A 24,987-nucleotide genomic window follows, 5' to 3' on the forward strand; every position below is an offset into this window, starting at 1 on the left:
TGTTATTGGTTGAATCATGACTGGAGTGAAGGGGAAAGTCATGTGATGAATGCCCCCCCGCCACCCCCCCCCCCCCCACCCCCCACCCCCCCCAGGAATACATTTAGTCACATTTGACAGCTTTAGCACATGCTCAGAGGTTTAATAAACCTGTCTGCTGCAATACTTTGAATAGCGGCACAGTTTTTAAAAAAAACTTATGTATTACGATCTCAGACCAGACCCCAATAGTGGCTAGGAAACTGGACTGAAACCCCAATATTTTAGTTTAGTTTAGGACTATGTGGAAAGAATGATTTGCTCCAGGAGTGATTACATTAAGAAATAAGGTTTTGGTATTTCTAAAACAAAACTTTATTATGAATACAATATTAAACTTTTAACTTCACGCCCGAAAAGAGCAGCTTACAGTTACCCCTTAACACTACTATACAATTTCCCACTAAACAACAAGAAAATAAACATGCAGCTATCAATCCATCTTACAATTAGAAGGGCATAAAGTAATACTTGCTTAATCAGCTTTGGGTCTGGTTGAAACCCCTTCAGACTCTGGCTGAATGTCTTCAAATAGCTGCTTCAACTAGATTGTTGCAGCCTCTTCCTCAGCTTCAAACAAGACTGCTCTGTTTTAAAATAGTTTTACATTTTTAAAAAACTATCATACTTGGAAAGAATTGTGGACTCACAATCAGGCAGATCAGAACGCGGCTCCTCCCTCAAAGCTCCTCGAAACCCACTGCCTTTCTTGGCTCCATCCAGCAATGACCTCATCTCCCCAAGCTAAAAAACAAATTCTCTCTGCAGGCTGCAAAAGCACAGTCACTCCCCAAGGACCTCCCCAGTTAAACCACAGTCCATTAGCCTAGACTGAAAAACACATTCCTTTGCCAATTTCACCTTCTGTTTTCTAGAAGCAAAACACAGTCATTTTTAAAAGACACAATACCCCCAGGCCTTTAACCCTTAAATTGCCCAATACTTAGAATCCAATATTCTTAAAGTCTTCCAATCGTCACACATAAAACTCACACCTAGAAACATTTCAAATTATGAACCCCAGTTAATAACAACTGTCATGGCGATGGGATATGAAGAAAGATTCCCCCCCCCCCCCGCAAGAAAGGAATAAATAAAATAAGTTTTATTTACATAGCAGCGTATTAAGTGTTGTGCTGCAATATGCCTGTGTTAAGATGCTATAGGCAACCACTAACATTTAAAAGCATTGCAAATTTCCTTACCCTAAATGTAATTATAAATACATCTGCATCCCACAGCTTCAAAAATATATTTCTGAATATTTTAGAAATGATTTCATAAAGATTATTTATTGATTTGATCATTCTGGCCATGCTATAATGACTGAATCAACAAATAATCATTATAATATTAATTCTAAAATATTTGATCATTTTAGTCATGTGATGGAAGGAAATTGGAGCCTCCACCATCACTATTTTTTGGCTCCAGACTACACCATGAGTGTAAAATTGCATGTTGCCACAGCAACCCTGACTCCTTGGGCGGAGTGGAGGGTACAGTTGGTTCAGTTGACTGGGCATTGGTGTGGATCAGATTGGTGCCAACAGCACGGGGTTCTATCCCCATTCTGGCTGGGGTAGACTTGGGACGTGCCCTACCCGTGATGGAGGTTGTGGCACTGTGGGTCGGATCTGCCTTCAGCCAGAGAACTTAGTCATGTTATGCTTTGTCCACATCATTTAACCTCTTCCTCCATGTGCTAAGTAGAGGCCCCTGAAACAGCACAAGTAACAGTGAGATAGAATGGGATACAAGATATAGGAGAGGAAGTTCAGCACAAAGAAGGGCAGCACGGTAGCACAGTGGTTAGCACTGTTGCTTCACAGCTCCAGGGTCCCAGTTTCGATTCCCGGCTTGGGTCACTGTCTGTGCGGAGTCTGCATCCTCCCCGTGTCTGTGTGGGTTTCCTCCGGGCGCTCCAGTTTCCTCCCACAGTCCAAAGATGTGCAGGTGAGGTGGATTGGCCAAGCTAAATTGCTCTTAGTGTCCAAAATTGCCCATAGTGTTGGGTGGCGTTACTGGGTTATGGGGATAGGGTGGAGGTGTGGGCTTGGATAAGGTGCTCTTCCCACAGTCCAAAGATGTGCAGGTTAGGTGGATTGGCCATTCTAAATTGCCTTTGGTATTCAAAAAGGTTAGGTGGGGTTACTGGGTTACGGGGATAGGGTGGAGGTGTGGGCTTAAGTAGGGTGCTCTATCCAAGGGCCAGTGTCGACTTGGTGGGCCGAATGGCCTCCTTCTGCACTGTAAATTCTATGATATGGCCCATTGAGTTTGCTCCGCTATTCAATGTCATCATGGATAATCTTGGGCTTCAACTCCACTTCCCTGGTCACTCCCCAGATCCTTTGATTCTTTGACATGGGAGGTAGAGGCTACAGATATAGAAGGTGTTATGAAGGAGTATTGGCGATGTGCTGCAAATGCATTTTGTAGACGGTACAAACCCCTGCCACACTGCACATTGAGGGTGGGGGAGTGAATGGTTAAGGCGGATAGTGTGCCAGCCAATTTATTTTCCTTGTCCTGGCTGGTGTTGAATTTCTTGAATGCAATTGGAGATGCAATCATCCAGGCAAGTGGAGAGTATTGCATCACACTCCTGATTTGTGCCTTGTAGATGGTGGGACAGGCTTTGGGGAGTCAGGAGGTGAGATTCTCATCGCAGCATTCCCAGTCTCTGACCTGCTCTTGTAGCCACAGTATTTATATGGCTGGTCCAGTTCCATTTGTGGTCAATAGTAACCCCCCAGGATTTTGGTAGTGTGGAATTCAGACATGGTAATGCCATTGAATGTCAAGAAATGATGGTTAGATTCTTTCTTGTTGGAGATGGTCATTGGCTGGCACTTGTGTGGCACGGATGGTACCGTCCACTTATCAACCCAAGGCTGGATGTTACTCAGGTTCTGCTGCATATAGACAAGGACTGCTTTAATTCCTGCAGAATTGCGAATGGTGCTGAACACTGTGCAGCCATCAGTGAACAGCTTCGCATCCGACATTATGATGGAAGGCAGGTCATTGATGAAGCAGCTGAAGATGGTTGGGCCTAGGACACTACCCTGAGGAACTCCTGCAGTGATGTCCTGGAGCTGAGATGATTGACCTCCAACTAGCACAAACATTGAATCCAACCGGCAGAACATTTCCTCCGTGATTCCCATTGGCTCCAGTCTTGCCAGGGCTCTTTGTTGCCGTACTGAGTCAAATGCTGCCTTGATGCCAAGGACAGCCACTCTAATTTCGGCTCTGAAATTCAGGTCTTGTTTCCGTGTTTGGAATAAGGCTGCAATGAGTCCATTTGCTGACTGGCCCTGGCGAAAGCCAAACTGAGCCTCAGTAAGCAGAGAACACTGCTGTGTAAATGCAGTTTGATAGCCCTGCCGACGACACCTTCCATCACTTTATTGATGATTGAGAATGGATTGATGGGGCAAGCAATTGCTGGGTTGATTTTTCCCCACTTTTTTTGTGGACAGGAAATTCCTGGGCAATATTCCACATTGCTGAGTAGATGCCAGTGTTGTAGCTGCACTGAAACAGTTTGGTTAGGGGTGCGGCTAGTTCTGGGGCCCTGCGTTTTCAGTGGTTTCTTGATGTCAAATCGAGCGAATTGAGTTGGCTAAAGATTGGCATTTTTCTCTCACATGTTTCTTCCACCTGTTTAAAAAATTTTTTTTTTTTTTACAGTATCCAATTCATTTTTTCCAATTAAGGGGCAATTTAGCGTGGCCAATCCACCTACCCTGCACATCTTTTGGGTTGTGGGGGCGAAACCCACGCAGACACGGGGAGAATGTGCAAACTCCACACGGACAGTGACCCAGGGCCGGGATCGAACCTGGGACCTCGGTGCCGTGAGGCAGCCGTGCTCACCACTTGCGCAACCGTGCTGCCCACTGCTTAACACGTATGTAGTCCTGTGTTCGCGAGTCATCGGAATTTCAACACATTTTTAGATCTGCATTGTGCAGCCCTGACACATGTTCCCTCACTCACTCCTCATTGACCCACCGTTGGCCCCCTGGTTTGGTGGAAATGGCGTTGCTCATCTGCCATTCCGTGAGGTTACAGATTTTGGTTCTGCTGATAGCCCCCAGCACCTCACCGAAGCCCAGGATCGAGCTGATAGGTCAGTTCACAGCCTATCCCATTTCACTTGGTGGTAGTTTACTCCCATTACTGAGGGAGTCGATGGCCCCTTCTGCCTAGTTAGGTGAACATAAATCATTCCATGGGACTCTATTTGAAGAATATTAGAGGATCCAGAATGCTGCCTGGACTGGACGGCATGTCTCATGAAGAAAGGTTGAGGGAGCTGGGGCTTTTCTCACTGGAGCAAAGAAGGCAGAGAGGTGACTTGATAGAGGTGTACAAGGTGATGAGAGACATGGATAGAGTGGATAGCCAGAGACTTTTCCCCAGAGCGGAAATGGCTGTCATGAGGGGACATAATCTTAAGGTGATTTGAGGAAGGTATAGGGGAGATGTCAGAGATCGGTTCTTTACATGGAGAGTGGTGGATGCGTGGAATGCACTGCCAACGGAGGTGGTGGAGTCAGAGTCATTCGGGACATTTAAGCGACTCTTGGACAGGCACATGGACAGCAGTAAATTGAAGGGGTGTGTGGTGCTATGCATCACTGTAAATGCACAAGGGGTTAATGTAAATACACTACAACTAAGTAACCACTAGAGGGAGCACCAGAGGTGTCATGACATGCAGACATACAGCCAATGGGTCATTACAACAGGACACAACCAATGGGTAATCAGGACACCCAGAGGTGGCATTACCACAAGGGGGCACTTCACAACCCATATAAAAGAACAGGGCACACATGCTCTGCATCTTTCCACAGACAGACATCGAAAGAGTACATCAGGGTTGATCAGCAGCATCACACCCAGCACGTGGCTTAGAGCAGGCTGGTAAAGATAGACTGAGTTACTACAGTTAGATTAGCAGAGAGTCAAACTCATTTAAGAACTGTGTTAATAGTTCCATAAACACGTTGAACTCATTTCATAGTCTGGAGCTTCCTTTGTCAAAGCATATATCAAGGAAGCAGTTTATGCTACTCGAAGCGGCATAACACAACATGATACCAGGAGTGCCTGTTCAATCTATTTAGTTCAACTCAGCAAGATCCGTGACATACAGCAACCGAACCCAGGCACGATGATCAAGATTACGTTTCCTAATCCACTCAGGTACCACGGAAATCTCAGTGCCAACTGGCGTGCATTCAAGCAAGGATTTCAGCTTTACATGGGAGCATCTGACCTAACTGGCGTGGCCAATGCTGAGAAGATTGCTCTTCTACTCACCATTGCGGGTGAACATGCAACAGAGATCTTCCGCTCCTTTAAATACTCCAAAGGGCAGGATGGAACGCAATTCCAGACAGTCCTGGACAAATCTGAAAGCTACTGCAAGGTAAACACAAAATAAATCGGTACAACTGGCACCAATACTCACAAAGAGGCAGAGGTACGGTTGCAACAGAAGCAAACGGCAATTTTGATTGGCAGCCATCTTGCGCGTATCCAGCCGGCCCAGTCCGCACATGCGCAGTACCCTGGCAACGCGAACCGGCAAAACAATGTTTTGTGCATGCGCAGTTGCGAAAAGAGCGCACAGTAAAGGAAAAGCGATTTGCGCATGTGCAATCCATTCCTACGCTTTACGTCACGAGCGTCATGACGTCAGAGGCCCCGGACCACGCCCACTTAAAGGGGAAATGTCCGAAAATTAAAAAGAAGAGTTTTAAAGCCGCAAAACACCATTCTTTCGCCTCGAAAGACAGAACAATGCCTAAACTTCTCCCAGTAGTTGAAATCAACCTTCGCAGAACCATGCAACAAGCAGTTAGCACCGCCCAAAGAGATGATTTGGTCCTTGAAGACTACTACGCAGACGATCATTTCTTCCTTGGACACAGAGAGTGCAATGACAACACCGAAACAAAAAAAGGTCATTGGTTTATCGAAGAATACTACTCAGACATGGCTGAGTTATTCGGATATGATGATCACAGCATCAGCAACACGGTTGCAAAGCTCAACACGACTCTACTCATGGTAGATGAATCCAATACCATGATGCCATGGCAGATCGTCGATACATTGGATGACAGCAACCTGTCAAATACCCACGAAGAAGACGAAGCCACAGAGAGCGGCCTGATGCCACACGAAAAATGGTCCACGCACCACAAAGAGTCCCCGACTCCACACAGAGAGACCACTGCACGACTCCGTTGAGAGCGCACAGATCGACTCCACAGCGAGACCACTGCACAACTCCACACAGGGAACGATGCCAGACTCCACAGAGAGAGCGAGACCAGCCTCCACAACAAACTCGTTGACAGACTCCACAATGGGAGCTGCTCAAGACTCCAGAGCGCAGTCCATGCATGAACAAGACCATGAAAGTCTATCCACCTTATCTGAGCAACCAGCAGCAGACGATGCAAGTCTGCCACGCTCACGTGAACAACAGAAAGACTATGACAGTCTACCCAGATTACTTGAGCCACCAGAAGAAGACTCTGACAGTCTACCCAGCTCATCTAACCAACAAGAAGACACTGCAGGTCTACCCACTGTATGTGAGACAAGTGACGAAGGCATCACAATTCCCATACAAGATGTGCAACATCACAGCGAGACTGACAGGTCTCCGCTCGTATGCACCGAGGCACTCGACAATCCAAGTGAAACTACTCGTGAGTCCAGTGCGACCACGTCAATTGAAACCTCATCCACTCGAGCCTCTCCACAAGAAAATGAAATCTTGAACATTTTGACTCCAGACGAGGAGCATCAAGAAACCAAAGGTGATTCAGGTGAACCAGAATGGACTCCAAACGGGGAGCATCAATATGCCGAAGATGATTCAAGTGAACCGGCCATGACTCCAGATGGGGAGCACCGAGGAATCATAGACAAAACGCTCAATGAAACAGCAGATGCCACAAAGGACACTGACACAAGTAACTTTGTGAAGGACTCGAATTCTCCACTCGGAATGATCATTGAGCGCAACAAACAAAACAACGAAACCTACAAAAACAACTACACAGCCAACAACAAGAAGCGTACCAAAGGCACCAACGTCACCACCAAGCACGCCAAAACCAACAACACTGGAACAACGACTGGTATGACATGGTATAACTCTGCAAATGCAGGACAATGTGACAGCACAGCTCAAGACAACAGCAAGTGTGCAGACATACCATGGCATGATAACGCATCTTACAAATTCACATTTGCTACAGTACAAACAAGCAGACCAGCTTTCAAGGCAGCTGACATATGGCATCAATACCGCAAACACAGACACCAGTCCAGGTCAGATGGAAAGATGTCGTCAAGAATGGCGACCACAAGCATCGGGAAAAATAAAAAGAGTCCAAATCAGACAACAAAGTGATTTGACCATTTGAACACCTCTTGATAACTTCTTGGTTCCTTAAGCACAGGGACACTGACGGCGTTCACAAGGAAATGACAACATCAACATTGACACTTCAATAACAAAAGAAGAAAGCCACTCGACCATATAAATTCATGACCTTTGGACTCATAAATATTATCTGTTATTGTATAATCATCACTGTCATCATGACTTGTACATGACATCTCTTATCTACCTATTTTGTTCAATTTTCTTAAATCAAGTACAGAAAATATGTAACACGAAAAACGGGGAGATGCATCACTGTATATACACAAGGGGCTAATGTAAATACACTATGTAGTACCCTCAATAACGACACGAGAGTGTGGAATGGTAAATGAAGGCTTTAATAAGCAGAGAACTAGCCAGCTACAGAGATGAGTGCTCACTGAGTGCCGCCTACAGGGTGTCACCTCATATACAGCTCCCTTGTGGGCGGAGCCGGAGGCGGAGTCCCCAGGGTCCAAACCCGGTCTTAAAAGGGCATCACCTACATGGTGTTAAGGGTACAGTAACCATTCATCACATTCACCCCCTGTTTAAAAAAACGCAGAGTCCGTCGGGGGGTGAAGTGGAATTACATGTCTATTCTTTTTGGCGGCCTGATCGTCCTCGTCGACCTTCTCAGCTCGAGTGGTGGTGCGGCGGACACGGACGTCTTTGGTGAGGGTACATCCGGGAGCACGGTGGTCGGAGCTTTCGTCCGGGTCGGGGTAGGGTGTCAGGGGGGCAGGGGGAATAACTGGGGGAATAGCTGGGGGCAGCGGTGCCGGCGCCGGTGGGGGGTGTGGAGGGAGGGGCGCTGGGGGGGGGGGGGCACGGTCGGTGTCTACCGGCGGTGTGGGGGCTCAGGGGGGGCATCAGTGGGGGAACAAGCGGGTGCCAGATACCGTAGGGAAACCGCGAGGGGGGGCGTCAGTGGGAGAACCAGCGGGTGCCAGATCCCGGAGGGAAACCGTGTCTTGCCTTCCGTCGGTGTGCGCGACGTAGGCGTATCGGGGCTTCGCATGTAGCAGTTGGACTACATGGGGGTCCGTCTTATGGCTCCTCGCGTGGCTCCGGAGAAGAACAGGTCCCGGAGCCGTCAACCAAGGTGGAAGCGAGACCCCAGAGGTGAACTTCCTGGGGAAGACAAACAAGCGATTGTGAGGGGTCTCATTCGTGGCCGTGCAGAGGAGTGACCTAATGGAGTGGAGGGCATCGGGTAGGACCTCCTGCCAGCGGGTGGTTGGGAGACTTCTCGACTATAGGGCCAGAAGGACAGCCTTCCAAACTGTCGCGTTCTCCCTCTCCACCTGCCCGTTTCCCCACTGGTTATAACTGGCCGTTCTGCTCGAGGCGATGCCCTTGCTGAGCAGATACAGATGCAGCTCATCGCTCATGAACGATGTACCCCGGTCGCTGTAGATATAAGCGGGGAAACCAAACAGGGTGAAGATGCTGTGCAGTGCCTTTATCACGGTGGCCCAGGTCATGTCGGGACAGGGAACGGCGAATGGGAAGCGGGAGAACTTGTCGATGACGGTTAGGAAGTAGATATTGCAGTTGGTGGACAGGAGGGGGCCTTTGAAGTCCACGCTTAGTTGCTCAAAGGGCCCCGAGGACTTTACAAGGCGAGCCTTGTCTGGCCGCTAGAAATGCAGTTTGCACGCCGCGCAGATCTGGCAAGCCCTGGTCATGGCCTTGACCTCCTTGGTGGGGTAAGGTAGGTTGCGGGACTTGATAAAGTGGGCGAGCCGGGTAACCCCCGGGTGACAAAGGTCATCGTGGATAGCCCACAGGCGATCCTCCTGCGTGTTGGCGCACGTGCCGCGGGACAGGGCATCTGGGGGCTCGTTGAGCTCCCCTGGGCGATACTTAATATCGTACGCGTAGGTGGAGAGTTCGATCTTCCACCTCAAGGTTTTATCATTTTTTATTTTGCCCCGTTGTGCGTTATCAAACATAAAAGCTACCGACCGTTGGTCGGTGACGAGGGTGAACCTCCTACCGGCGAGGTAGTGCCTTCAGTGCCGCACAATGGCTTGTGCCTCCTTTTCGACTGCAGAGTGCCGAATCTTGGAGGCGGTGAGGGTCCGGGAGAAGAACGCTACTGGCCTGCCTGCCTGGTCGAGTGTAGCAGCCAGGGCGATGTCTGACACATCGCTCTCTACCTGGAAAGGGATGGTTTCGTCCACTGCGTGCATAGCGGCCTTGATGATGTCGGCCTTCATGCGACTGAAGGCCAATCGAGCCTCAGCCTTCAGGGGAAATGTTGTGGTCTTTATGAGTGGGCGCGCATTGTCCGCATATATGGGGACCCACTGGGCGTAATAGGAGCAAAGCCCCAAGCACCTTTTGAGGGCCTTGAGGCTACGGGGGAGGGGGTGTTCCGTTAAAGGGGCGCATGCGGTCGGGGTCGGGACCTAGGCTCCGGTTTTCCATGACGTAGCCGAGGATGGCTAGTCGAGATGTGTGGAAAACGCACTTTTCCTTGTTGTAGGTCAGGTTGAGGGTCCGGGCGGTCTGGAGGAACTTTTCAAGGTTCACGTCATGGTCCTGCTGATCATGGCCGAAGATGGTGACATTGTCCAAGTACGGGTAAGTAGCCCACAGGCCGTACTGGTCCACCATTTGGTCATCGCCCTCTGGAAGACGGAGACCCCATTTGTGACGCCGAAGGGGACCCTGAGGAAGTGGAAAAGCCGGCCGATTGCTTCGAAAGCAGTATAGAGGCGGTCTTCCGGTCGGATAAGGAGGTGGTGGTAGGTGGGTTTTAGGTCGACAGTGGAGAATATGCGGTATTGAGCGATTCGATTGACCATCTCTGCTTTGCAGGGAAGGGGGTACGCATCGAGCTGCGTGAAGCGGTTTATGGTCTGGCTGTAGTCCACGATCATCCGTTTCTTTTCCCCGGACCGTACTACCACCACTTATGCTCTCCAGGGGCTGTTGCTAGCCTCGATGACCCCCTCTCCCAGTAAACGCTGGACCTCTGACTTGATAAAAGTCATATCTTGGGCACTGTACTGCCGGCTCCTGGTGGCGACGGGCTTACAGTCGGGAGTGAGGTTCGCGAATAGAGAGGGGGGTGCAACTTTCAGTGTTGCAAGGCTGCATACCGTGAGCGGGGGCAGGGATCCGCCGAACTTCAGGGTCAGGCTTCGGTGGCTGCATTGGAAATCCAGACTGAGCAGCAGGGGGTGGGGGGCGCAGAGGTGAGGGAGGATATGGGGCGCAGAGGTGAGGGAGGATATGGAGCTTGAAACGAGCGTATTCGGCGCACTGGATCGCGAGATTCGCAATACAATATCCCTTGATTTGGACTGAGTGGGACCCGGAGGCGAGGGCTATGGTTTGAGAAGCGGGATAGGTGTGCAAGGAGCAGCGCCTTACCGTTTCTGGATGGACAAAGCTCTCCGTGCTCCCGGAGTCGAAGAGGCAGGGAGTGTCGCGCCCGTTGAACTGGACCTGCATCATGGAGTTCTGCAGGTGCTTTGGCCGCGATTGGTCGAGGGTGATCGCTCCCAGTTGCGGGTAGTCCGAGTCCTCAGCCCAGTCGGATTCACAAAATGGCTGCCGCCGTCGGTCGCATGTGTTGGGTTTAGAAGATGGCCGCCGCCAAGATGGCCGCCTCCATGACTCGCACAAGGCCGATGACGCATCAGAAAGGGGCGTGTCCGGCCGGTGCGCAGCCGCGTTGCGGGGCCTGCGGGCCTGGTGAGCTTTTTGTTTCTGAGCCTTGGGCTTGGCCAGGCAGACCCTCGCGAAATGCCCCTTCTTTCTGCAATCGCTGCCGATGGAGGAGCAGGCTGGGCAGCGTTGACGTGGATGCTCGCTCTGCCCACAGAAATAGCACGGTGTGCCCCCGGTTTGAGCGGGTCGCCACGCGGCGCAGGCCCGTAGCGTGGCCGAGTCTGGGGAAGTTTGAGGGGGGCTAGCAGGGTCCGCGGGGTATGTGCCTAGGTTGTGGCGGGCCACTTCCAGTGAGGTGGCGAGTGTTACCGTGTCCTAAAGGTCTTTAGCTCCATTTTCGAGGATGCGCTGCCTGATATAGGTCGAACGGATGCCGGACACGAAGGCGTCTCGCATATGCAGGTTCATGTGGACTTCCCCCGTCACATCCTGATGGTTGCAGTTCCTGGCGAGCGCAGTGAGCTTTTCCACGTACTCGTCCAGCGTTTCCCCTGAGCGCTGCCGGCAGGTATAGAGCAGGTGCCGTGCATGTACCTCATTTATGGGTTTGATGAAACACTTACGCAGGATCTCGATCGCCTCGTCGTAAGTGGTTGCCTTTTCGATCATAGCGAAGATTCTATGGCTCACCCGGGCGTGGAGTAGGCGCAGCTTGCGAGGCCCTTCGACGGGAGTTGCCGAGGATTCCAGGTAGGCCTCGAAGCAGCGGAGCCAGTACTTAAAAACTTCTTTGGCCTCCGGTGTCCGTGCTTTCAGGTTGAGCTTTTCTGGCTTGAGACCGGCGTCCATCCTAACGTACTCTGCTTATTAAATTGTAGCCATGATGTGGAGATGCCGGCCAATTTTGGACTTTAACCTGGTGTTGTAAGACTTCGTACTATTAAATTGTAGTACCCTCAATAACGACACGAGAGTGTGGAATGGTAAATGAAGGCTTTAATAAGCAGAGAACTAGCCAGCTACAGAGACGTGATGCTTCCAGGGCGTCACCTTATATACGGCTCCCTGGTGGGCGGAGCCAGAGGCGGAGTCCCCTAGGGTTCCAAACCCGGTCTTAAATGGGCATCACCTACATGGTGTTAAGGGTACAGTAACCATTCATCACACACTATAACTAAGTAACCACTAGAGGGAGCACCAGAGATGTCATGACATGCAGACATACAGCCAATGAGTCATTACAACAGGACACAACCAATGGATAATCAGGACACCCAGAAGTGGAATTACCACAAGGGGGCACTTCACAACCCATATAAAAGAACAGGGCACACATGCTCTGCCTCTTTCCACAGACAGACATCTAGAGAGTACATCAGGGTTGATCAGCAGCATCACACCCAGCACGTGGCTTAGAGCAGGCTGGTACAGTTAGACTGAGTTACTACAGTTAGATTGGCAGAGAGTCAAACTCATTTAAGAACTGTGTTAATAGTTCCATAAACACGTTGAACTCATTTCATAGTCTGGAGCTTCCTTTGTCAAAGCAGACATCAAGGAAGTAGCTTATGCTACACGAAGCAGCATAACACAACAGGGTGTAGGTTGGTTGATCTTAGATTAGGATGAATGGTCGGCACAACATCGTGGGCCGAAGGGCCTGTACTGTGCTATGTTTTATGCTGTATGATCTAGGCCAACATTCTTCCATCAGCCATCAGCGACAAAAAATAAACAGATTAACTGGCTGTTCACCTCATTCACTGTTTTGGGACGTCACGGTTTGCAAATTAACCCCTATGTTTGCCACCATCCCAGTGATTGATATTTGAAATGATGCATTGGATGTGAAGGACAGTCCAAGAATGTGATGTGGCGCTTTGAGAATCGAGTCTCTGGAAAGAAAATAATCGTTTGCAAATCATCTCCAGTTTGTTACCCGCCAGCCATGTCAAAGGGAAGTGGAGGGGTAGCTTATCATTGTAACAGCCAACGGGATTGCCACTTTTGGGAGGGCTGTTCCTGTGCCGTGCGGGGACAGCGTTTTGACTGGAGGGGCTCAAACACGGAGTTGCAGGTAAATAGGAATGGAGAGGGGGGGTGACGACGCATTCAGGGACTTCGAAAAGGGACCTTTTTGCTTTGTGCAAAAGATCCCATCGCAGTATTCCAAGGAAAGGACAGGGAGCATCCGTCGGAGCCCTGGCCAGTTTTACTCTCTCAACACCAGGAAGCAAGGAAAACGACTGGTTATTTATTCCGTTTGCTGTTTACGGGAACGTTTGCTGTGTAAATCCCTTTTTCTGATTTCCTACTTAGCAACTCATTGCCAGGGAAACGTTTTGCGACATCTGAAGGATATGGAAGAATGTTATCTAAATGTGAGTTTTTTTACTTGTAATGTGGTATTTTATCAAAGGCGTTTTGAAAGTCAGGACCGCCTACATATGACCCCATTGCATATTTTCTGCTGTACTATCAAAATATTCCATCGGGTTAGTCCAGGGGAGTGTCGTTCATGACTTAATGCTGACGGTCCGTAAGCATAAGGACTGTCCGCCCTCTTAAAAGTTAACTTGCTCTCTGGTAATTTTCCAGTGGCAGAAGTGGCTAAATGCCAAATATCGTTTTCTTCCTGTTGAACAGATTTCGAGCATTTACCATCCCCCAAACTATAGAAACAACTTTTATCTCGAATGAAATTTTGAAAACTTAATTGTGAAAGCCAGGAAATGTTATTTGTGCTGTTACTTCCTCAGTAACCTCCTTCAGAATTCTGGGGGGGGGGGGGGGGGGGATCTAACAATTCTTAGTGCCTTCGAAACCTAATGAAAACCTTATTCTTTAATTTATCTATTTTCCAAGGCCCTACAGTACCGCACCCAACCCTTCTATTTCATCATCCACGTTAGCCCCTTCACTCTCTCTAAATTTTGAAGAAAATATTCACGGTGCTGCAGTGGTTAGCACTGCTGCCCCACAGCACCAGGGACCCGCGTTCGATTACAGCCTCAGGTGACTGTCTGTACGGAGTCTGCACGTTCTCCCCATGTCTGCGTGGGTTTCCTCCGGGTGCTCCGGTTTCCTCCCGCAGTCCAAAGATGTGCAGGTTAGGTGGATTGTCCATGATCGATGGGTGGGGTTACAGGGATAGGATGGGGAGTGGGCCTAGCTAGAGTGCTCTTTCGGAGGGTCAGTGCAGACCCGATGGGCCGAATGGCCTCCTCCTGCACTGTAGGTATACTATGGATAATTATTTAATTTTCTTACCGAGCACAATTTAAATATGCTCATATTTTATACCAGCACTGCCTTCTTACTCATTCTGATGAAGAGTCATATTTGACTCGAAACATTAACTCTGTTTTTCCCACCACAGATACCGCCAGATCTGCTGCGTTTTCCCTGCATTTTCTATTTTTATTGCGTATTTCCAACATCCGCAGTATATTTCACTTTAATTTCTTTAATACCTGTTTTCCCCATTGCTTTTTCATTATACCGAGGGTGCATTTTTTCACACCTGGGGCGAAATTCTCCGGTATCGGCGCGATGTCTGCCGACCGGCGCCAGAAACGGCGCAAATCAGTCGGGCATCGCGCCGCCCCAAAGGTGCGGAATCCTCCGCATCTTAGGGGGCCGAGCCCCAACCTTGAGGGGCTAGGCCCGCACCGGACTAATTTCCGCCCCGCCAGCTGGCGGGAAAGGCCTTTGGTGCCCCGCCAGCCGGCGCGGAAATTACATCGCCGGGCGGCGCATGCGCGGGAGCGTTAGCGGCCGCTCACGGCATCCCCGCGCATGCGCTGTGGAGGGAGTCTCTTCCGCCTCCGCCATGGTGGAGACCGTGGCCAAGGCGGAAGGAAAAGAGTGCCCCCACGGCACAGGCCCGCCCGCGGATCGGAGAATTCGGCAACCGGCGGGGGCGGGATTCACGCCAGCCCCCGGCGATTCTCCGACCCGGCGGGGGGGTCGGAGAATCTCGCCCCTGATCTTAATTTGTTCACATTTGTAAATTACTGCATTTCTTGTGATTCCTCTTTTACGTCACTGGTTTTGGGTTTGCCCTATACATATTTTTGGGCCGGATTCTCCGTTTTGGAGACTAAGTCCCCACGCCGGCGTGAAAACGGTGGCCTTTTACACCAGGGAAACAGGTGTAAAATGGCCATCGATTCTCCATTTTGCTGGGGGCTAGCAAGGAGCCGTCGTAGGGCTCGCAGCTCCAGCGGCCGATACGGGCCCAAGCACTTCCGGTTCAGAGGCCGCGCATGAGCACGGCGGCAGCCTGCAGCAGCCGCGCCGTACTCCATGGCGGACTCAGCCCGCGGACCTGGATCGCCAAAGTAGTGCCCCCCCCTTCGGCCGCTCATGCGCCCCATCCCCGAATGAAGCACCCCCCTGCCCGTGGACCGGCCCTCCCCCCCCCCCCTCGGCTGAGGCGGCCCCGGACTGAGTCCGCAGCCGCCATGCCGCGTTCACGAACGGTGTCTGCACACGTAGCCCACGCCGTCGGGCACCCGGCCGGTCGGGGACGGAGCATCGCGGGGCGGGCGTCAGGCAATGCCGATTTTGGCGTCGGGGAAAGGAGAACCCAGCCCCTTGTTTCAAATGTCTTTTAAGTTAAGTCTTAACTCTTTTAAGTTAAGCTCAAACTGGGATGTGAGATGGGGATCGTAACTAATTCTGCCTGGAGACAGGCTGCTGTGATCTGTAACTGAAACCTACAGAAAATCAAGTGACAGGCCTCACACCGGGAATGCAGCAACCAAGGATACAAAGGACTTAATGCTGTGGGGAGAAGCAACCTCCACGGCTGTGGTGAGCAGGATGAAGTGTATTTGTGCTAGCAGCTGACCAGAATTCCTGCAAAGTTGGTTTTACGTTGGAGAGGAGGAGAACAGGACTGAAAGGACATTTTGGGACTTGAGGAACAAGGAGTCGATGAGCTGGGCCTTGCTGGTGGAAGTCGGTGCTGGAATTGGAATCATTTCCCCAGGACATTGTTAGTTTTAATCTGCTTTGGGTGGGGAGAAGTGAGCTGGTTGGAAGCTAGGAGTTCCTGGAGACTCAATCATGTACTGTTACCCATAAGACCATGAGAGGTAGGAGTAGCAGTAGGCCATTTGGCCCATCAAGTCTGCTCCGCTGTACAATGAGACTGACCTGATGTAATCCTCAACTCCACTTTCCTGCCTTATCCCCATTACCCTTGAATCGCTTATTGATTACAAATCTGTCTAGCCCAGCCTTGAACGTATTTAGCAATCCAGCCTCTACCGCTCCTGGGGTAAAGAATTCCACAGATTCACTATCCTCTGAGGGAAGAAATTCCTCCTCATCACGGTCTAAAATGGGCGATATCTTACTCTTTGGTTAAGCCCTCTGTTCCCAGACTCTCCCACAAAGAACAAAGACCAAAACAGCAGAGGAACAGGCCCTTCGGCCCTCCAAGCCTGTACCGGTCATGATACCAACCTTGGCCAAAACCCTCAACATTTCCTGGTGCCGTTTCACTCTATACCCATCTTATCCATGTGTTTGTCGAGATGCCTTTTGAACGCCGTTAATGTATCTGCTTCCACAACCTCCCCTGACAATGTGTTCCAGGCACTCGCCACCCTCTGAGTAAAAAAACCTGCCTTACACATCTCCTCTAAACTTTGCCCCATGGACCTTAAACTTATGCCCCCTGGTGACTGACCCCTCCAGCTTGGGAAAGAGTGCCTGCCCATCCACTCTATCCATGCCCCTCATAATCTTGTAGACCTCTATCAGGTCACCCCTCAACCTCCGTTGTTCTAATGAAAACAGTCCGAGTCTATTCAGCCTCTCCGCATAGCTAACACCCTCCAGACCAGGCAACATCCTGATAAACCTCCTCTGCACCCTCTCCAAAGATTCCACATCCTTCTGGACGCGTGGTGACCAGAATTGTGTGCAATATTCCAAGTGTGGCCGTACCAAGGTTCTATACAACTGCAGCATGACTTGCCAGTTTTTATACTCGATCCCTCGTCCAATGAAGGCAAGCATTCCGGATGCTTTCTTGGCTACCTTGTCCACTTGTGTTGCCACTTTCAAAGATCTGTGGACCTGCACATCCAGATCTCTCTGACTTTCTATATTCCTAAGGGTTTTGCCATTTACGGTATATTTCCCCTCTATGTACCAAAATGCATTACCTCACATTTGTCTGGATTAAACTCCATTTGCCTGTTCTCTGCCCAAGTCTTCAGCCTATCTATGTCCTGCTGTATCCTCTGACAATCCTCAACACTATCTGCCACTCCACCAACCTTGGTGTCATCCGCGAACTTACTAATCAGACCATCTACATTTTCCTCCAAATTTTATGTATACTACAAACAACAGACGCTCCAGCACAGATCCCTGTGAAACACCACTAGTCACAACCTTCCATTCAGAAAAACACCCTTCTACTGCTACCCTTTGCCTTGTGACCGGGCCAGTTCTGCATTCATTTTACCACCTCATCTCTGATTCCGTGTGACTGCACCTTTTGTACCAGTCTGCCATGAGGCACCTTGTTAAAGGCTTTGCTGAAGTCCATGTAAACAACATCCACCGCCCTCCCCTCATCAATTATCTATGTCAGCTCCTCAAAAAACTCAATCAAGTTAGTGAGGCATGACCTCCCCTTCACAAAACCATGCTGTCTATCGCTACTGACTCCAATTGTTTCTAAATGGGTATAAATCCTGACCTTGGCTCACTGGCCTTTAGTTTCCTGGATTATCCCTGCTACCTTTCTTAAACAGCGGTACCACATTAGCTATTCTCCAGTCCTCTGGCATCTCACCTGTAACCAATGAACATACAAAAATGTCAGTTGAGGCCCCAGCAATTTTCTCACTTGCTTCCTTCAGTGTTCTGGGGTAAATCCCATCGGCCCAGGAGATGTATCTACCTTAATGCCTTTTAAAACACCCAATACCTCCTCCTTTTCATTGTCAACATGACCCAGACTGTCCACACACCCTAACCAAGAATCATCTTCCACAAAATCCTTTTCTTTGGTGAACACTGATGCTAAGTACTCATTTAGTACCTTGCCCACTTCCTCTGGCTCAACGCATAGATTCCCCCACTGTCCTTAAGTGGTCCAATCCTTTCCCTGGCCACCCTCTTGATTTTTACACATGAATAAAAAGCTTTGGGATTCACCTTGATCCTACTTGCCATGGACTTTTCATGACCCCCCTCCTAGCCTTCCTAATTTCCAGCTTAAGTACCTTCCTACTTTCTTTATACTCCTCAAGGGTTTTGACTGTCCCCACCCTTCAGGACCGTACAAAAGTCTCCTTTTTCTTTTTGCCGAGGGTCACAATATCCCTCGCTATCCAGGGCTCCCTAAACTTCCCATACTTATCCTTCATTCTCTCAGGAACGTGACTTTTCTGAATCCTAATCAACCGCCACTTCAAAGACTCCCACATGTCAGATGTTGATTTACCCTCCAACAGCCGCACCCAATCCAAATTCTTCAATTCTTGTCCAATGTTATCGTAATTTGCCTTTCCCCAGTTTAGCACCTCAATGTGAGGGGATACAACTTGTCAGCATCGATCTGTCAAGGCCTCTGAGAATCCTGTATGTCTCAATAAGGCCACCTCTCATTCTTCTAAACTCCAATGAGCACAGGCCCAACCTACTCAACCCATCTTCATAACAAACTCCCTCCATGCCCAGGATCAACCCAGTGAACCTTCTCAGGACAGCCTCCAATGCCAGGACTTCCCTCTTTTTATACTCCATTCGATTTGAAATAAAGGCCAACATTTACTTTGCCTTCCCAATTACCCACTGAACTTACATGCTAGATTTTTGTGATTTATGCACCGGGACCCCGAAATTCCTCTATCCTGCAGCTTTCTGCAGTCTTTCTCTATTAAATAATATTCAGCTCCTTTATTCTTCCTACTAAAGTGCATAAGTTCAAATTTTCCTACAGGTCATATCCCACCTGTCAAGTTTTTGCCCGCTCACCTAACCTGTCTCAATCTCTCTAGAGACTCTGTGTCAACCTCAACATTTGCCTGCCCACCTATTTTTGTGCCAGCCGCAAGCTTGGCAATAGTGCATTCACTTCCTTTGTCCAGGTCATTAATATATATTGTAAAATAATTGTGGCCCCAGCACGGATCCCTGTGGCAATCCATTAGTTACAGGTTGCCATCCTGAGGACAACCATCTTTTCCCAACTCTCTGTCTTCAATCAGTTAGCCAGTCCACTCCCAACATCATGGGCTCCTATCTTATTAAGTAGCCTTTTGTGTGGTACTCATCTTCCAGAAGCATGGCATAAAGTAGAAACATATCATACGGCACACTTTGATCGTGTTTAGTTAGTTAGTGCAGAAAGTACCTTTTGGCGTGTTTGTTGCTTGTTAAGGAGTGTTTGGTTTCTGTTGAATTTAGTTTGTTACAGTAAAAGTATTAAAAATCATGTTCTTGGACTTCCGGGTGCGGCGATGACCAGCTAAGTCGCACGTTTCGGCAGCTCCCGGTGGAACGGACTTTTGGGCTCTCAATAAGAGCCCCAACGGCAATTGTAACGGCTAGAAGCACTGTGCGGTAAACCAGAAGGGAATCCCCCCTGGAAACGGATGGAAAAAGGAGAGGGAAGTGGCCAGATTGCAGTGGATCCTTTGGAGCAGCGGCAAGGAAGGCAAGCAAGAACCAAGATGGCGACGGAAGGTGGCAGTTTAACATGGGGCCCTGAACAACAAGAGTTCTTGAAATGTTGCGTGGAAGAACTTAAAAAGGAAATGAAGAAAGAGCTGTTGGCCCCGATATTACAGGCGATCGAAGGGCTAAAGGATGAGCAAAAGACCCAGGAGCGGGAGCTTCGGGTCGTGAAGGCAAAGGCTGCCGAGAACGAGGACGATATACAGGGCCTGGTGGTGAAGACGGAGACGCAGGAGGCACACCATAAACGATGTGTGGAAAGACTGGAGGTGCTGGAGAATAACGCGAGGAGGAATAATTTAAGGATTCTTGGTCTTCCTGAAGGTGCAGAAGGAGCAGACGTCGGGGCATATGTGAGCACGATGCTGCACTCGTTAATGGGAGCGGAGGCCCCGGCGGGTCCGCTGGAGGTGGAGGGAGCATACCGAGTGATGGCGCGAGGACCGAGAGCAGGAGAAATTCCTAGAGCCATAGTGGTGAGATTCCTCCGTTTTAAGGACAAAGAGATGGTCCTTAGATGGGCAAAGAAAACTCGGAGCAGTAGGTGGGAGAACGCGGTGATCCGCGTATATCAAGACTGGAGTGCGGAGGTGGCGAGAAGGAGGGCGAGCTTTATTCGGGCCAAGGCGGTGCTTCACAAAAAGAAGATAAAATTTGGAATGCTGCAACCGGCAAGACTGTGGGTCACATATCAAGGGAGGCACCACTACTTTGAGACGGCGGATGAGGCGTGGACTTTTATTGTGGAAGAAAAACTGGAATAAGCGGGTTATTAAAAAAGAACGTTTGAAACAAAGTGGTGGGGCGAGTATGGGGGGCGAAGAGAGGGAAAAAGGGGGGGAAAGGTGAGTTTTATGTTATTAATCCTGCGATGCGGTAACTTTTCTCTCTTCCACAGGTGGTGGTGGAGGGAGGAAGGGAGGTGGAGGAGATGGGGCGTTGGCCATGGGGGGCGGGGCCAAAAGGGAAGCGCGGGCTTTGTTCCCGCGCTATGATAATCATGGCGGGAATAGGGAAGCAGGAAGGAGGGGGCGTCGCACGGTGCGAGCCGAGGTCACGGGCGGAAGCCGAGGTCGGCCAGAGTTTGCTGACTTCTGGGAGCAACATGGGGGGCGTAACTACGCTAGTGGGGGATCTAGCGGGGGGGGGGGGTAGGAGGGGGGAGTTACTGGGTTGCTGCTGCTGGGGAGAGGGGGGAGCCGGAATGGGGTGGGGTGGGCACCGCCTGGGGGGGACACAGCTGCGTTGGAACCGGGTGAGGAGCTGGAAAAAGGGGATGGCTAATCGACAAGGGAGGGGGTAAAAAGCCCCCCAACCCGGTTGATCACGTGGAATGTGAGAGGGCTGAACGGGCTGATAAAGAGGGCACGAGTACTCGCACACCTTCAGAAACTTAAGACAGACGTGGTTATGTTACAAGAGACGCACTTGAAATTTATAGACCAGGTTAGACTACGCAAAGGATGGCTGGGGCAGGTGTTTCATTCGGGGCTAGATGCGAAAAACAGGGGGGTGGCTATACTAGTGGGGAAGCGGGTTATGTTTGAGGCAAAGACCATAGTGGCGGATAGCGGGGGCAGATACGTGATGGTGAGTGGCAAATTATAGGGGGAGGCGGTGGTCTTGGTAAACGTATATGCCCCGAACTGGGATGATGCCAATTTTATGAGGCGCATGCTTGGACGCATCCCGGACCTAGAGGTGGGAAAGTTGGTAATGGGGGGAGATTTTAATACGGTGTTGGAGCCAGGGCTGGACAGGTCGAGATCCAGGACTGGAAGGAGGCCGGCTGCAGCCAAGGTGCTTAAAGATTTTATGGAGCAGATGGGAGGAGTAGACCCGTGGAGATTTAGCAGACCTAGGAGTAAGGAGTTTTCGTTTTTCTCCTATGTCCACAAAGTTTATTCGCGAATAGACTTTTTTGTTTTGGGAAGGGCGTTGATCCCGAAGGTGAGGGGGACGGAGTATACGGCTATAGCCATTTCGGATCACGCTCCACATTGGGTAGACTTGGAGATAGGGGAGGAAACAGAAGGGCGTCCACCCTGGAGAATGGACATGGGACTAATGGCAGATGAAGGGGTGTGTCTAAGGGTGAGGGGGTTCATTGAAAAATACTTGGAACTCAATGATAACGGGGAGGTCCAGGTGGGAGTGGTCTGGGAGGCGCTGAAGGCAGTGGTTAGAGGGGAGCTGATATCAATAAGGGCACATAAAGGAAAGCAGGAGAGTAGGGAACGGGAGCGGTTGCTGCAAGAACTTCTGAGGGTGGACAGGCAATATGCGGAGGCACCGGAGGAGGGACTGTACAGGGAAAGGCAAAGGTTACACGTAGAATTTGACTTGCTGACAACGGGTACTGCAGAAGCACAGTGGAGGAAGGCACAAGGTGTACAGTATTAGTATGGGGAGAAGGCGAGCAGGTTGCTGGCCCATCAATTGAGGAAAAGGGGAGCAGCGAGGGAAATAGGGGGAGTGAGGGATGAGGAAGGAGAGATAGAGCGGGGAGCGGAGAGAGTGAATGGAGTGTTCAAGGCATTCTATAAAAGATTATACGAAGCTCGGCCCCCGGATGGGAAGGAGAGAATGATGTGCTTCCTGGACCGGCTGGAATTTCCTAAGGTGGAGGAGCAGGAGAGGGTGGGACTGGGAGCACAGATCGAGATAGAGGAAGTAGTGAAAGGAATTAGGAGTATGCAGGCGGGGAAGGCTCCGGGACCAGATGGACTTCCAGTCGAATTTTATCGGAAATATGTGGACTTGCTTGCCCCGATACTGATGAGAACCTTTAATGAGGCGAAGGAAAGGGGACAGCTGCCCCTGACTATGTCGGAGGCAACGATATCGCTTCTCCTAAAGAAGGAAAAAGACCCGCTGCAATGTGGGTCCTATGGACCTATTTCCCTCCTAAATGTAGACGCTAAGATTCTGGCCAAGGTAATGGCAATGAGGATAGAGGATTGTGTCCCGGGGGTAGTCCATGAGGACCAAACTGGGTTTGTGAAGTGGAGACAGCTGAATACGAATATACGGAGGCTGCTAGGGGTAATGATGATGCCCCCACCAGAGGGGGAAGCGGAGATAGTGGTGGCGATGGATGCCGAGAAAGCGTTTGATAGAGTGGAGTGGGATTATTTGTGGGAGGTGTTGAGGAGATTTGGCTTTGGAGATGAGTATATTAGATGGGTACAGCTGCTGTATAGGGCCCCGATGGCGAGCGTGGTCACGAATGGACGGGGGTCTGCGTATTTTCGGCTCCATAGAGGGACGAGGCAGGGATGTCCTCTGTCCCCATTATTGTTTGCACTGGCGTTTGAGCCCCTGGCAATAGCATTGAGGGGTTCCAGGAAGTGGAGGGGAGTACTCAGGGGAGGAGAGGAACACCGGGTATCTCTTTACGCGGACGATTTATTGGTGTATGTGGCAGACCCGGCGGAGGGGATGCCAGAGATAATGCGGATACTTGGGGAGTTTGGAGAATTTTCAGGATATAAGCTGAACATGGGGAAAAGTGAGCTGTTTGTGGTGCATCCAGGGGAGCAGAGCAGAGAAATAGAGGACTTACCGCTGAGGAAGGTAACAAGGGACTTTCGCTACTTGGGGATCCAGATAGCCAAGAATTGGGGTACATTGCATAGGTTAAACTTAACGCGGTTGGTGGAACAGATGGAGGAGGACTTCAAGAGACGGGACATGGTATCCCTGTCACTGGCAGGGAGGGTACAAGCGGTTAAAATGGTGGTCCTCCCGAGATTCCTCTTTGTGTTTCAGTGCCTCCCGGTGGTGATCACGAAAGCTTTTTTCAAAAGGATTGAGAAGAGTATCATGAGTTTTGTGTGGGCTTTGAAGACCCCGAGAGTGAGGAAGGGATTTTTGCAGCGTAGTAGGGATAGGGGGGTCTGGCGCTACCAAGCCTGAGTGAGTACTACTGGGCCGCCAACATCTCAATGGTATGTAAGTGGATGGGAGAAGAGGAGGGAGCGGCGTGGAAGAGATTGGAGAAGGCGCCCTGTAGGGGGACTTGCCTACAAGCCATGGTGACGGCGCCGTTGCCGTTCTCACCGAAGAAATACACCACAAGCCCGGTGGTGGTGGCTACTCTGAAAATTTGGGGGCAATGGAGACGGCATAGGGGAAAGACGGGAGCCTCGGTGTGGTCCCCGATAAGAAATAATCATAGGTTTGCTCCGGGGAGAATGGATGGGGGATTTGGAACATGGCAAAGAGCAGGAGTAACACAATTGAGAGATCTGTTTGTAGATGGGACGTTTGCAAGTCTGGGAGCGCTGACCGAAAAATATGGGTTGCCCCAAGGGAATGCATTCCGGTATATGCAACTGAGGGCTTTTACGAGGCAACAGGTGAGGGAATTCCCGCAGCTCCCGACGCAGGAGGTGCAGGATAGAGTGATCTCAGGGACATGGGTGGGGGACGGTAAGGTGTCAGACATATATAGGGAGATGAGAGACGAGGGGGAGATTATGGTAGACGAGCTGAAAGAGAAATGGGAAGAAGAGCTGGGGGAGGAGATTGAGGAGGGGCTGTGGGCTGATGCCCTAAGTAGGGTAAACTCATCGTCCTCGTGTGCCAGGCTAAGCCTGATACAATTTAAGGTGTTACACAGGCCGCATATGACTGGAACACGGCTTAGCAAAGTTTTTGGAGTAGAGGATAGGTGTGCGAGATGCTCGAAAAGCCCAGCGAATCACACCCACATGTTCTGGTCATGTCCGGCACTACAGGGGTTTTGGGTGGGGGTGACAAAGGTGCTTTCGAAGGTAGTGGGGGTCCGGGTCGAACCAAGCTGGGGGTTGGCTATATTTGGGGTTGCAGAAGAGCCGGGAGTGCAGGAGGCGAGAGAGGCTGATGTTTTAGCCTTTGCGTCCCTAGTAGCCCGGCGCAGGATACTGTTGATGTGGAAGGAAGCCAAGCCCCCGGGTGTGGAGACCTAGATAAATGACATGGCAGGGTTTATAAAGCTGGAACGGATTAAGTTCGTCCTAAGGGGATCGGCTCAAGGGTTCACCAGGCGGTGGCAACCGTTCGTCGAATACCTCACAGAAAGATAGAGGGAATGGAAAAGAAGAAGACAGCAGCAGCAGCCCGGGGGGGGGGGGGGGGGGGGGGGGGGGGAGGAACCAGAG

The 24,987-nt window shown here is 50.4% G+C and overlaps 1 protein-coding gene across 1 annotated transcript in view; it reads left to right on the forward strand.

The window, feature by feature from the left end:
• Positions 1-13,456: 13,456 nt before the first annotated feature.
• LOC140425828 (uncharacterized) overlaps positions 13,457-24,987 on the forward strand; it is a 217,992-nt gene continuing 206,461 nt past the window's right edge. The window contains exon 1 of the mRNA XM_072510224.1: positions 13,457-13,515. Within this exon, the coding sequence (XP_072366325.1) occupies positions 13,514-13,515 (2 nt within the window). The 5' untranslated portion in view covers positions 13,457-13,513. The remainder of the gene's footprint in view (positions 13,516-24,987) is intronic.

This window comes from Scyliorhinus torazame, chromosome 6 (assembly GCF_047496885.1).
Source record: "Scyliorhinus torazame isolate Kashiwa2021f chromosome 6, sScyTor2.1, whole genome shotgun sequence".
NCBI classification, from domain to species: domain Eukaryota; kingdom Metazoa; phylum Chordata; class Chondrichthyes; order Carcharhiniformes; family Scyliorhinidae; genus Scyliorhinus; species Scyliorhinus torazame.